Source organism: Ceratosolen solmsi, unplaced genomic scaffold, assembly GCF_000503995.2.
Source record: "Ceratosolen solmsi marchali unplaced genomic scaffold, CerSol_1.0 scaffold11, whole genome shotgun sequence".
In the NCBI taxonomy this organism is placed as follows: Eukaryota; Metazoa; Arthropoda; class Insecta; order Hymenoptera; family Agaonidae; genus Ceratosolen; species Ceratosolen solmsi.
The window spans coordinates 8795004-8810163 of record NW_011948416.1 but is presented as its reverse complement, the minus strand read 5'-3'; the positions used below and the strand labels follow the sequence as shown (position 1 = coordinate 8810163).

Here is a 15160-nt window from a genome sequence, read left to right as displayed (position 1 = left end):
CATTTTTACAAATAATTTCTTTTCAGCATGGCCTCTTGCAAATCACAAATTGAAGTTTTTGACGGGCTACTGGATGAGAAAAGTTCTACAAACGTCAAGCCAATAGGGAAAATCTGTGGCCCGACGCCGGAGCAACATCAAAAGCAAATTTCATCTCACGAGTGAGTACGATATTTCGTTCGGCTGTAATATTTTGTATACACAACAATTTTATACACATACATATACATATAAATACACATGCATACATACATAAATACATACATAAATACATACATACATACATACATACATACATACATACATACATACATACATACGTGCATACATACGTGCATACATACGTACATGCATACGTACATGCATACGTACATACATACATACATACATACGTGCATACATACGTGCATACATACGTGCATACATACGTACATGCATTCGTACATACATACATACATACATACACATATATATATATATATATATATATATATATATATGATACATATTTTTTACAGAATAGTATCTTTTAAAAAACAAAATTCTAATTAATTTTTCCCCAAAATTGAGGGGCAACGACTAATGCAAAAAAATAACTTTTTAATCAATTGTCAAAGTAAGATGATAAAATATTTAATAATAGTTAACAAAAGAAAAAACAAATTTTAAAAATTTTATTGATCTGATAATTGAACATTGTGATCGGTAAATTAACTTTTTTTTTTTTTTTAGACAATTATTGTTCAAATCAATATAAACATTAACTTGAAAAAGAGAAGAGAATTATATAAGATAATATATTTTTATTTTGGCTTATTATAAATAAAATTACGTATATTAATAATTAATATGATAAAAATTTATGAGCAGAAATATATCAATTATTTAAGTATAATCAATTGTATGTGTTATCCAAAATTTCTGTATATAAATAGATATTTAAATGTCTGTATAGATCGTATTGTGATAGTGTATAGATAAATGGAAATTAACGATTTTTTTTTTTTTTTTATTAAATACCAATACACATAAATATAAAAATGCATATAAAACGAAAATATTTAAGTATTATATTAACAATTTATATTCAGGAATGATAAAAACTTGTGATAAATTTATCGATTTTCCTGCAGCAATCGTGTAAGAGAAAAACACAATCGATTTAAATCGATTCTGTATTTCATTTACGCGAAGATAAGAAACTTTTCTATAAATAATGAATTAATGCGATTATTTAATTAGATATGTTATATAATATAATACCATTATATATTATAATACAAAATATATTTCTTGTAATGGTAACGTTAGATCAAACAATGAATAGACGAATATAGCAAAGTCGTTTATATTCCTTCTTAGAAATGAAAAAATAAAAAACAGCTTCACCTCCACTGTCAGAAGCATAGAACTCAATCATTTGACTCACGTAAGAATTGAGTTGTCGTAACCAACTCTGAGCAGCTTTTTCGATTTCACATACTCTGACGAATATCTCCAAAATTGTCAAAGGTTGCTGTGAAGTACCACCATTCTCTTCCCCCATCCCCCCATTCCCGCTTACTCACCTTTTCTCTCCCTCTCTCTCCCTCTCTCTCTCTCTCTCTCTTCTACCTATCTATCTCTGTATATTTCATTGGAACTATATATATATCTAACAATATATCTGTTCCTCAGGCTTTTTTTACTTTCTCCCTCTTACTTAATGTTCTTCTCTCTCTCTCTCCCCCTATAATTCTTTCATACTTTTTTTGTCACTTTTATTTTCCGTTTTTATTCTCTTATTCTGACTATGTTTCTCAAGGAAAACTACCGTTACTAGTAATCTTTTATAATTATAATGTGAAAAAAATTATTTCAATAATAATTTAATTCTATGGTTTCATGAATTGCAAAATTTTAATTCATAATTACCATTTAATTGAAGTAAATGTATTAATGTAAACACAATACCAGATTAAATACTTCATAATATCAATTTCTCTATACTGTCCTTCTAGAACTCATATTAATAATCCTCTTAAGAATTATTTGAAAATCTTGTTTAACGGTAAAATAAAGTGCAAAAGTGCACACAAAAGAATTTTATCTATGACAATTTAATATTTATTTGTAAAGATTCGCGTTTAATTTATAACAACAATATCAACGAGATATATCATAAATATAATAAAAATTGTAGTACACACTGCTAAATACCTTTAATATTTTGGCTTCAAACACACAAATATTTCATTTCAAAAAATTTTCCTCCACCTACTCTCCAATATTTTACGTAAAATACTGCAGGGATTTTTTGTTTAATTTTTCGGATTCCATCGTTATTTACGATTTTTTAAAGAGCAGCTTCACGACCGCACACCGGGGAGTACAACCGGAATGCTCGTTTCGTCTTGGTGTGGATTAAAATAAAAGTGAGTCGTAAGCAACCGTAATGGATGGTGAGGCAGAGAAAATCGCTCAGCTGATATTCCCGAGAGGCAACGGCATCGCGTTACGTCCGGATTTCGCGGTCGAAACGTATCGATATATTATTCGAAGGTGCTTTATATATTTCATAAGCCGACACCCGATGCACATGTGGGCGTGACCATCACACGACATATCCCATGACAAACATATCCCGGCTCCTCACCCGATGCATAAATGCATGCTTTTCTACTGTCTTTCTATCTCCAAATATCCCACGTGTCCTTATCCCTTAGCTCTCATATCTATTCGGTAAAACTTCTTTTCTTCTTCGACGCTGGCATGCCCACTTTTTCCTTTCTTGCAGTCATCGAAGTTATGAATTTTCTTTCCTCCCTCATTCCTCTTTCTATGAATATTACGAAAGGAGTTGAAGATATTTTTATTTTTTTTTTTGCACGCCTGTATAATTGATATTGTGATGTAGATACGGCGAGAGTCATCGTTTTCAAATAAGTTTTTCATTAATTTCCTCCATTTATGCATTCATAATCGAGTAATATTGATTACGTAAATTTAATGAATAACACTATATCGATCTAATGCAGTGTAACGCAAGATAATCTGGATATTTAATTAAAATAAAAACGATTCCTTTACATACGTTATGACAAATTTCGACTCGTCGTTCAGTACTACCAAACAATAATGTACTACCAACAAAATAATAAAATCATACTTATAATGCAACTATTTAGCTCACAGTCTGCCAATTTATTAATTCGAACGACTTTATAGATACTTAAATCGTTCCGCGACTATGCCTGCCTGATAGATTGCACAATCCAACTTCAGATAACAAAATATTAATGGAAAAAAAAAAAAAAAAAAACATTTGCAAGACAAAAACAATAACAGAGCGGACGATAGGATCACTGACAACCGCTGTTCCTTTCACCATTCGATGTACTTTAAACATTTTGTAGCCGTAGTTAATCTTCATAAGTTTATCTCTCGAAACCATTGAAATCACAAGGACAGTGCCCCGTTGCAGTATATAATCCCGGAAATGCGGCTCGTGGACTCAATTTCAGTCTCCTGGCTTCTCTCTAACGAGGGCGTATAACGGTTAGCGAAATACGCCCCGGCCGTACTCTTTTAATATACTTTAATTTCTAGCGTTGACTAGATTTATATGCACACCGAATGCTCGGTGTGGATACAACAACACTTCACGCATGTTTTACGCCCTAAAGGGTCATGACAAATATACCACGTGGACTCGTTTCTCTCCGTAGCCCGTTATTGTCCTCGTTTTGTTACACTTATCTCTCCATTTCCCTTACCTTCACTCGCTCGTTGTACAAGCGCTAATATATTGTTATGTTTTACTATGAAAATAAATGAATCTTAAGGGGATATATCGATTTCATTCGATTTTCCCATTGGACGGTGAATTTGAAGGGAGGAATTGTTTTAGGATTCCGCATTAATACACGTGAGAGCTTAAAATTCATATGTAATATATATTTTTTAAAGAAATGTTAATGGAAAGATTATTTGGTGTGTGGTACATGATATACATATATATATATATATATATATGTACCAAAATATTGTATTATATATGTTACGTCAACGATAGATTTTTACATTATTATTTAGTTACTTTAGTTTTTTATTTTTTATTTCGTTCTTTTTTTTTGTTTTTTTTTTTTGTTTTTTTTTTGCCATCGTACTTGAGAATATTATATTACAAATTAATGATATGAAAAATTGCGTAGAAATTCATTCCTATTCTTCTTCTTTCTTCAATATTTGCTTTTTATCCTTTAATTTAAATATTCTATAGGTCCGACGTAATATATAGATTTAATGAGTTTTAAATATTACGTATTACAATTATATATTAAGCATTAAATTCTTATACGTTATTATACATTACCGATAGAATTTTATTTTTTTTTTTGATTTTTTTTCAACAATTCGGAATAATTTATTTTAATCGTTATATAAAGAGATTTACCGTCGTACAAACAATCACCATCACCACCATCCCCCTCCCGCCGAGCTCCATTTTTGAATATATTTTTAAATTTCATATGAAAATTCTGACGTGGCCATTATCAAAGACGATGCAACTTAAATATCTGTTATTAAACATTCAATTTAAACTTTTGCCTTGACAGCGAATGCTTACGCAAATAACTTTAATAAGTTTAATATTTAATCAAACAAACTTGACCTTGCCCATATAGTAATTAATGTACAACATTTACAGCTTAAATGAAATCCCCGGGCGACAGAAGAGAATGAAAATTGAATCTTTATTTTTCGCCGTATCGCCCCGCAACCTAATAAGTCCAAAATCAAGCACAAAAGCAGCGGCCGCAATTAAAATGAAAAAGCTGAAAACTTGAAATATATAATAACGCTTTCTTGTCGACTCGTTGCCGAGCTCAGCAGCTACACGGCCTCCGCAAAAGCTCCCCCGTGCGCAATAAGCTTGCATACCCCCACTCGAGCACACCCTCCCCACCCCCGTTCTCATCCTCACTCGCCTATTTTCAAGCCGCCGTGTCTTCGGATTTCGAAGATTCGTTATAGTTGGTGGGATTTACGGAGGGAAAGTACACGGCCGATAAGGCCATCCTGCCCTCCTGCCAACCACCGCCGCGTATGTATGTGTACCCCGAGAACGCATACGCAGCTGTTCACAACCGGAAAAGTAACCCGGATAGGGCTTGGCAACGCGCCATACAACTCGCCAACTCGCTTGATCTTTCGACTCGAACTGCAAACAACGATTCCGATATCTACCACCTTCTCTTTCCCGCCACGCGCGCATTATTTTCAGGATAGTCATAGGGACTATGGGACGTGGGGGTGGGGATGGGGGGATAATAGTGCGGGCCACTACTGTCTGGCTGCTGCTTCAACTTCGCAGATAACTTTGTAAAGATCACGCTACTTTTCTACAAACTGATGATAATATCGATAATTATGTCATGTAATGACCTATTGGAGTTAGTGCTATTAAATGAACATACGCTTCTTTTATTTGTTTATACAAATTACAATATAACTTTCAATTATACAAAGGAATCTCAAGCCAATTCTACATTCTACAAAATTTCTATATAACGAATAAAAATTTTAATGGACAATATAATCATAAGAATTTTTTTAAAAATATTATATAAACGAATTTCAAAATACATTAATAGACAATAGTTTTAATTGTCTTCGTTCCAGCATGTTCATAGATAAATAAAAATATCATAAAATAGTATATTGTAAATAAAAACCTTAGATTCCCATAGCTGTGCACCAAAAAAAAATCTTATAATAATAATGAAAAAACTGCGAGAATAAATAAATGAATTGATTATTAATTATTGTGACGAGCTATTCATGCCAATTTTATGTTATAATTATTCAAAGTGCATTAATATAGTTTAAATTCACATAAAATTATAGACAATTAGAAAGTTTACATCTTTGTGTGTTGTAGGATAATTGAAATTTTTAATTATCTAAGTGAGGAAACATTTTTTCATAAAAATATACAATTTATCACGAGTAATAAAAATAGTCTAACTACGTAAAATGTTGATGACAAAAAGTTTTTAATATTCAATTATTTTCTTATGCCGGTATATACGATATCTTTCTAATAACGACATTGTTCCCATAAAAAAATTAATGTTTTATTTCATAAAGTAGAAAATATTTTAATAAATATTTTTAAAACAAAAGAAAACAATTACGGTTTTGAAATTTTTAAATGTAAAGAAATTCTTTGAAAATTTACATCAATTTATTGCAAATTCAAAACTAATTTCCTTATTCATGGCTGCATTTTATCTCACTGCTTTTTCTTACTTCTTCAGCACTGACATTGAAATTTTAAATCACTTAACATATCGTATCAAAATAATCATTTAAATACAATGAATATTATTCGGAATTTCTCACACCTTCGGAAAACATAGGCACGAATGATCAGTCGTACCAGAACCTCATTTGCTTATTCTGGAGAAAATCGTCGACGACCCAGTCGCTAATCGATATTCTTACTCAAGTCTTCTCCTTCGTGTCTGTGAGCACCGTGTATATATATATATATATATATATGGATTAGATAAATACTATCACGGACTATATGTAATTACATTCCGCCGCGCGACATTTCGAATTCCTTACAAACTACTACGCCCGCCGATTCATATTGAATTCACTACGGTTTCATAAAAGTGATTCGAAATATTTTACTTGCTTTTTCATCGTAATTTCATCTGAAATTCACCTTTTATAAGTTCACCTCTGTAAACTTAGGACGAGCTGGCTTAATCATTGAATTAGCATAAAAAAGAATTTTCATTTTTATTTCAGAATTTCAATGCAAATTTCTAAACAATGTTCATCGATTTTATTGTATTTAATTATTTATTAATTGTCTAATAATTATGTGACGTCGTAACGGCTATGTTACATTCTATCATTTATCTTATGCTGATTAAAAACATAAATATATAATAATATTTAACTACATATCTCAAACTTAATGATTAGCTGCATTAATTTTTCTTTATTAGAGACAACTTACATATCGTATGCATAATCTCTGTAATAACCGACGAAGTTTTTATCTTCGACTGTGTACTATTAATTATTGTTTGAGTATAAACATCTATCTTTCGTCGTGATTACAGTAGAAAAAATATTGCATAATTATTCTTATATTATTCATTATGCAGTTTAATATGCAATTACAAACTTGCAGTTTAAGAATAATTTTATTTCTTCGTTAAAATACTCGATGCAATATTAATAAATGTTTGATTCTCAAAATCAGTTTGAAAAATTAACATAATGTATGTTAAAGATCAAACTAATTATACTTTACGATAGTTTGTTTTAATAAAATTAATTTAAAAAATACAAATATATTTATTCATTGGTTTTTTAAATCTACTACTAATTGCTAAAAATTATAAAAGTAGTCTGGATCATATAATTGAAGTTATAATATCCATTGATATATAATACATGAGTAGTAGGTAATTGATTTGGTTAAGAATGTTATTTATTTCCATTCATGTAAATACATGTATAACATGTTTGTCAGTATTGGAGTTCTTATGATTGCCAATACTAGTAATGTAAAATCACGTCAACGGTAGATTAATTTTAATCTTATCCTGTTTTTTTACTTCTCGACTTCATTCAATCGATCAACGATCCTTCTTTCTTTTTTCCGATCCATACTTTATCATTGAAAATATTTAATCATCATTTTATCATTCTAATTTCGTGACATTAAATCAACTAAATATTAAATACCATTAAACTTAATTTAGTCACTTTCTGAAACTTTTCGTAAACTTTCATCTTTGCTCGGTCTCCAATTTTTACGAGAAACTTTAGGTTTTACGCTATTATATCTGTATTAATAATATTTATCGTTAACTGTCCCGTTATATGTTAAAAAAAATTTTATTATTTGAAAATTTTTTATAATAAAATAATATATATATATATATATAATTAAATCCTTAGATTAGCGAATAATATAAAATTTCCGGCTATCCATATTATCGTCCCGTCCATCTTTAAAATTAATCGCTTTTACAGTAAATATAGAGAAACGAAACCGCATGAAACACTAACGATTTACCTTGGCAATACGTTATAATTTATTTATAATACATAAATTCTTATCTTATATAGTGTCGAATTTTTTAATAGTTATTCGTCTCCTCCCATTCTTACCCAATCCAGATCATTTTAAGATTACTTCGTAAAAGAGAAAATTGAATGCATATCTGGGCATTAGCGTCTTAATTGGCACAGAACCGACCATATTTGCCATGGATAGAATCACCGTATTGATTTTCACTAGCGCTTTGTCAGCAACATTTCTGATGCACAACCAACATGTCCAAAATTGCTTCCAAATAATTCGCTGAATCTGTTGTCTCAGCTTACGCCATTCAAGCATCCATTGGTAAATAATTATTTATCCTCATATATTGTGCAGCGAATTTTTTTTTTATATATAAAATTGATGTAAACCGTCTTTTCCCATACATTGATTACTTCAATAAGTGACATGTGCGCACCTCTCTCTCTCTCTCTCTCTCTCTCTCTCTCTGTCTCTGTATGTGTGTGTGTGTGTGTGTGTGTGTGTGAACAATTTGCTATGCTAGTTTTATATGGACAATAAGACAAATCAAGTTACAGCGATATACATTTAAATAACACAGAAAAAACTTTGGCGCATATACTAATTTATATTATATTAACAGAAAACGTTAGAGCAGAAATCTAATATTTCCAGAATTTTGTTAATTTTATGAATATTTGTCGCTTACTTCAATTCGTCAAGATACAACTCAATGCACTATCTTTTTCATCACTTCAGGATTTTCAACAATGTAGGAAAATAAAACAATTACCTAATTACTTGAAAAAATACATATATCGCTTATTATGCGGAGAGTTACTTCTGTATTCCATTTCCATTACTAAGGCCAAATCGAATTTCCTATCGAAGCTACGAAGAGAAAAGCCAACTTCGAAGCACAAAATAAATACGAAGAAGATAATTAAATTTAGTACGGCTGCTTCGATTGTACCGAAATTTCTACATTACATTTCGATTAAACTTCAATAAACGGTTTAAACATAGTAATGGAAATTATTCTCGTTATGAATTCGGCAGACAATAGAGAGAGAGAGAGCGATATATATATATATATATATATATATGTTTCAAATGAATACAATTATCAGTGTTAATATATTAGTTTTCCTTTGTTTTTGTGCCATTTTTATAATAGTAACAAAATTTCAAAAATTAAAAACTTATTTATATGTTATTTTATTATAATTAAAAAAAGAACACTTTGTATAAAACTATCTTATAAAGATCAGCATATAATAAAGCTGGTGATATAATTTATTTAAAAACAGATTATAGAGCTTTTATTTTTATAATAATTCTTATTATTGATAAACAATTTTATTTAATATAATATAATGAAAATTTATAATATTTCTAAAGGAAGATTAAAAAAAAAACAATTCATATAAGTATATATAGATACATTAGCCAGAAGAGGAAGGTATTGTGAAAGCATATTGTTCCAAAACCGTGATCAACGTTTTCTTTGCATTACAAACCGCACGAACTTGGTCTCGGCTTCACTGCGGAAATGGTGCGGCCAAGCCGAAACGCATGCGGAGTCGTTGGTAGTATACCAACCACCAAAACATCCGGTTACTGCAATCCACTTCTCCCGATTTCTCAAAACTTTCTCAAAAATATTTAAAAGATATTTTTAATCTGCAAGATTTATGCTTGCTGCATAATAAGGATGTGTGATAATCTATGTTGCCCAACTGAATTTATAAATTAAAATTTTATGAATTTAATATAATATAAATAAGTAATTTATCGCCACTTGTTATTACTTGAACATACCATATAAATAAAACTCGTACATTGTTAATAACACAGTTTTCATACAAATCTCGCATAATAAAAAAGACACTTTTTGGAAAATAATTATGCTCAAATATAATATTAATGTTGAAAAAATTGATAATTTTAGAAGTAATATTCTATTGGTGATGACGAGTAATTTTAATTGGTTTTTTTTTTTTAATCCTTTAACCTCGTTGATTCACAATTTATTATAAAGTTGAGTTAATCATAAATTTAGTTAAACGCAGTTACAAGAAAACAAGAATTTTCTATTTAAGTTATATGAAAGACCTTTATAGTACAATAAAGAACATGAGTTATTATTACTTTTAAGTAGATTCGCACAACTATAGTTATTAAAACTTAAGACCCAAATAGAAATTGTATATCGTTAAAGAAGGAAACTATAATTAATGGAAGAAGTAATTATAAAACAGCCAGTCGAACTATGTAGAATAATACGTAAAGAAGAATATTAAAATACTTAAAAGGTTCATGATGCGCGTGATTAGTAAGTATTTCGTTGTATTTGTTTTTCAAATACATTTATTAACAATGCGTATTAAATTATCCTATTTAATAAAAAAAAAGTTAATTTAGCATTAGATCCATCGTATAAATGAAATAAGTGGATGATTTTTGGTTTTAAAAGTGAAAATTAATTGCTTATTATAACGTACTATTGAACGTAGAAATTACAATAATTAAATATTATTATGTAAATCTTACAGTGTTAAGGTGGAGAATTGTATTTATGTTGATCCCTTATCGTTAATAGTCATAGAATTCAATTTCACTAGCTGAGATTTAATTTTAAGTAATTAATTAAACTTGTGTTTAATGTGCGTTACACCTACATAATGCAAATGGCGAGAATTTTCTTCCGCTACGCAACGACTCGTTAACAATTTTAATTTATTCGAAGGAACTGCGTTAACATGAAAGTATGAATTTTTCAACGAAGCCAGCTGACAAAGAATACCCGAGTCATAAGCGACACGACAAACGACCATCCCATCCCTCGAAAACTCAACACAGACGATTACAAGTAGATCGAGAACGGTTATGGAGCCATCGCTATGTGTCTCCGGGCCAAAACCGATCTAAATTCAGTCGACGTCGTGGTACGTTAGGCTCGACGCAGTCGCAAGACAATGGCGCGAACGATGAGTGATTTGCAAATTCGTCCGCATAATGGGTTCCCGGGGAGCCGCGTTGGGGATAGTTGGGGTGGTGGGTTCGTGAACCAATGCCAGTGGGTGGGAGAGGGAATTGGAATTGCCGAGGCTGCACGCGAACTTTCAAGTTGATTCGGTGCTCGTGTGCTTCGATGCAGCCCCGTCATACTCATAGAACAAAGATAGCTGCCGTCGACGTCCTCCTGAAATTATCAAAAAGAGTTACACGACATTAGTCCAGTCAGCGCAATGATTATTGCTCTCTCGGCTTCAATGGCCACGCTGCGATTTAATTTATTTACATTCCTGCTTTTCGTCCCAAGATTTCCATTTCAGTTAGCCGCCCTTACGTAGTATAAATGATTAGGAGAGATGAAAGAAAGCTTTATTGAGAAGAATTTGGCTCGATCAAAAAAAAAAAAAAAAAAAAAAAAAAAAAAAATCCTGTCAAACTATACTGACTTGTAAGCCGAGACATCTTCTTGATTTTTTTTAACTTAGTCGCTAGCAACAATTTTTACTCAACACTACGAAATGTCTAATAATATTGAAAATAAAAAAAATTTGCACGCTAAGAGCGACTATTTCTTAATTGGCATATGGAAGAAACTTTTATGGAAAATTGATACAGCATATAAGAGAAATGTATAAGAAATTTCCGTACTATTATGAAACATTATCTAGTAGGTTTAAAATTTAATTCGACATTATAATTAATATCCAGTCCAAGGTCTCTTATATTTATTATAAATTCTGAATATTTACATTTAGAAAATTATGTGCACTTTGCATTATTATCATTGTGTGGTTGTTATTATTATTTCTATTATTATTCTATTATTAATCATCGTCGTCGTCATCGTCGTCGTCGTTGCCGCCGTCGTTTTCGTCATTATGATCATTATTATAAACATTTATATAAAAAATATATTAATATAATAACATTTCAGCTATTTTTATAAAGTCAGTTATTTAATTAACACATAAAATTTTCAATGTTTTAGAGCTCCCGAGAAGAAGAGATACTCGTCTAGTAGCAGAAATATGACAATCGTTCTAACACGAGCCAGTGATAATGACTTCATGGATGTGTCTTTTTATTTTTATAATGGTATGATTATAAAATAAAACAGTTTTTCATGCTTAATTTCAATTAAAATTCAAATTCTCAACCCATAATCCATTAAAATATTCACCTTATAATCTATAAATTTATGGCATTATTCGTTAATCTAACGTATCATTCGTTTAATGTAATATTAAGTTGGATTAACTAACGTATTTTAATGACACGTGTCCGAGGAATTGCTCGGAGTATATAATAACGATGAATAAAAGTCTGCCAACGGCAACAATTGTTATAAGCTATTCCTTCCGCATAATTACCCTACATTATTCGTCAAAGGTCCTTGCGGCCAACAGTCTCAATAAAGGTAGCCGACACTTTTCAGCGCAAAGATCGGCGAGCTACTTAAAACGAAGATAATGTCCTCCCGCGTAATCTCGTTTCGAGAAATCGAGCGAGAGCATAAGCTAAATCTAGTTGATACGGATTATCCCAGCCTAATCCGACGTGCGCGGCTGCAATTCAAGCACCTGAAGCTTTGCACTATGCAATCGTCGCTCCATTAGGCAAGCAAACACAAACAGTTAATGTCAACTAATTATACCGCGCGCATTAGTCCTGCCGTCGACATCAAAAACTAAATATGCCCATTTCCGTGCGCAGCTTATGTGTTGGAGCAAATTGGTTGGATAATTGTATTCCTATCGATGTCGACTGGCTTTATCAATACTTAAGTTGCTCGACTTATTCGGGAGGCATTATTAATTTACAAGCATAAAAGCAAATTTCATTGGTCGAATATAGTTTTTTTTTTTTTTTTTTTTTTTAATAATTGTTTAGATTCAAAACTGGGATTTTTAACTATTAGACTTTGAGATAATAACTTTGGCTTTAACGACGTAAATCATTTGAATATATTCCAAACACTTTAGTAATGGATACACTAATTATGACAAGATAATAAACATATTTGTGTGCGTGTAGATGCAGTATTAGATGTAATCTTGAAGAATTTATCTCTTTCGCGATGGTGCGCAAGTTATTTATCAAACGATAAAGCAAACGTTGTTCGAGCTATTTATTTCTCTAATAATTTGGATTCTTAATTTCAATATATTGTTCGTCGCATGAAAACTGATAAATATGTATATTTAGAAATGCAATTATTTTTTTTTTTTTTTAGAGGTCATAGAGTCTGAAACGAGAGACATATATTATTTCAACACGATGGCTTTTTTCAACGATTAAACAATAAAATATTTCTGCTTAATCCTAAACAAAAAAAATAGTTATAATTATCAATATACCAATATGAACGTAAACATCTAAAATATTATCAATCATATCTTGAGTGCCAGTTTTCTAAAATTTTCATATATTAAAATTTAGTCTGTAGGAGCGATTTAATTAACATAAGCCGACGTATATGGTTATTACATAATGGTCATTCGGTAAATTTACAAACTTCTAGAACCCAAGTGCTATAATATTGCACTCAACATTATAATTCAATTTTCAATGGAGTTTAGATAAAGTAAAGGCTTAACTACTTTATATATTAATTAGTAATCTAACAAACGTTAAATTAAAATATAAATTAAAAAAAAAAAAAAAAAAATAGGTGCATTTAAAGCGGGAAATACGTAAATTATTCCCTCTTAAATCCCGCGAATGTGCGTAAATAGATTAAAAATAAATGATTGAATTGGCAAAACAAAAAACAAAAAATTTTTTATGACTATGCCGTTAAAATTAATAATGGCTGTCTATTAGGATGATGAAAAGTAGTGAAGCAAAATCTTATTAGCTTGATATTTGCAATTGTTAAATCAATCAGTGCCTCGACTGTGCAAATAAAATGATAATTATAATTCTATTTAAGCTCCTTTCAAAAATGTTCACAATAACAGTTTCACGAGGGAGTTGAAATATAAGTTACCTTTCATACCTTCATTATATTTTCCATGATTTATGATAGTTCATATTCGGGATAATAACCGATTTACGCATCAACAAAGGACAAGCGAAACTAATGAAAAGGGGAGTGAGGGAGAAGCAAAGCTCAAACACGATCCTTGTTTCACGAGCTTGTAAACTGGATTGTCTGTGATAGGAATTCCAATCAAGCCGAGTAGGTGAAAGAACAAAAAGATGGCGAGGCGGATGGCAAAAAAACAAACGAAACGCGTTCGGGAATGGGACGAGCTGACGAGCAGAAAAGTTACAGATATGACGCGCGCGTGTGTCTATTTGCAGTCACGATGATTAAGTGAATTCATGAATCCGCAGGGGCAAGTGATTTCAAAGACTTTTCTTTTCATGCGCAAGCTCTTAATTAAAAAAAAAAAAAATAAAAAAAAACCGTGCTCCGAATGTCAGTATATAAGAGTGATGAAAATTCTTTATTCCTTTATGTATTTCGTTAATATGTTTTTTCTCGTTTTTGTTTTCTTGTGTGTTTTTTTTTCCTTTTTTTAATAATAGGGGACATAATGCTTTGATTATCAATATTATATATATATATATACAATACTGTCTTTGTTTCTTTCCTTTGCTTTTTTTTCCTATTACTAGCGGTGCAAACACGTATATGCATATTAATGAGAGATATTTTTTCCGTTAGGATAATTTGATTTCAAACGCATCACCTTCGTAAAAGCGAGATAAAAGAGATTAATTGCGTTTAGATTCGGTAATTGGGTAGAATACTTTTCCCAACGAAGATATCCATCTCTAATTTTAGCAATACACAATACGTCAACGTAATTTTATAAAAATTGTACTACGGGTTTAATGTATAAATTTTGCATTATGAATGTGCATGTACACTTTATTACGATATTCGAAACTTTTAGTAATGGAAATATTATTCAAATTTCGAATTTAAAGTTTTTTCCGTCTGAAGTCTATTTCACATATCAGATTTAAGCAAGTATGAAATATAATTTCTTCCTTTGTAAATTTTCATGTAAATAAAGTTCAAAATAAAGCGAAAATTCCGACATAATATAAAAT

At 30.6% G+C, this 15160-nt stretch overlaps 1 protein-coding gene across 1 annotated transcript in view; it reads left to right on the top strand.

Annotated features, from left to right (window-relative positions):
• The window catches only part of LOC105359497 (uncharacterized), a 224319-nt gene that overhangs the window by 193421 nt on the left and 15738 nt on the right, over positions 1-15160 (top strand). Inside the window, exons 11-12 of the mRNA XM_011496111.1 lie at positions 27-161; positions 12084-12190. Coding sequence (XP_011494413.1) covers positions 27-161; positions 12084-12190 — 242 coding nt within the window. The remainder of the gene's footprint in view (positions 1-26; positions 162-12083; positions 12191-15160) is intronic.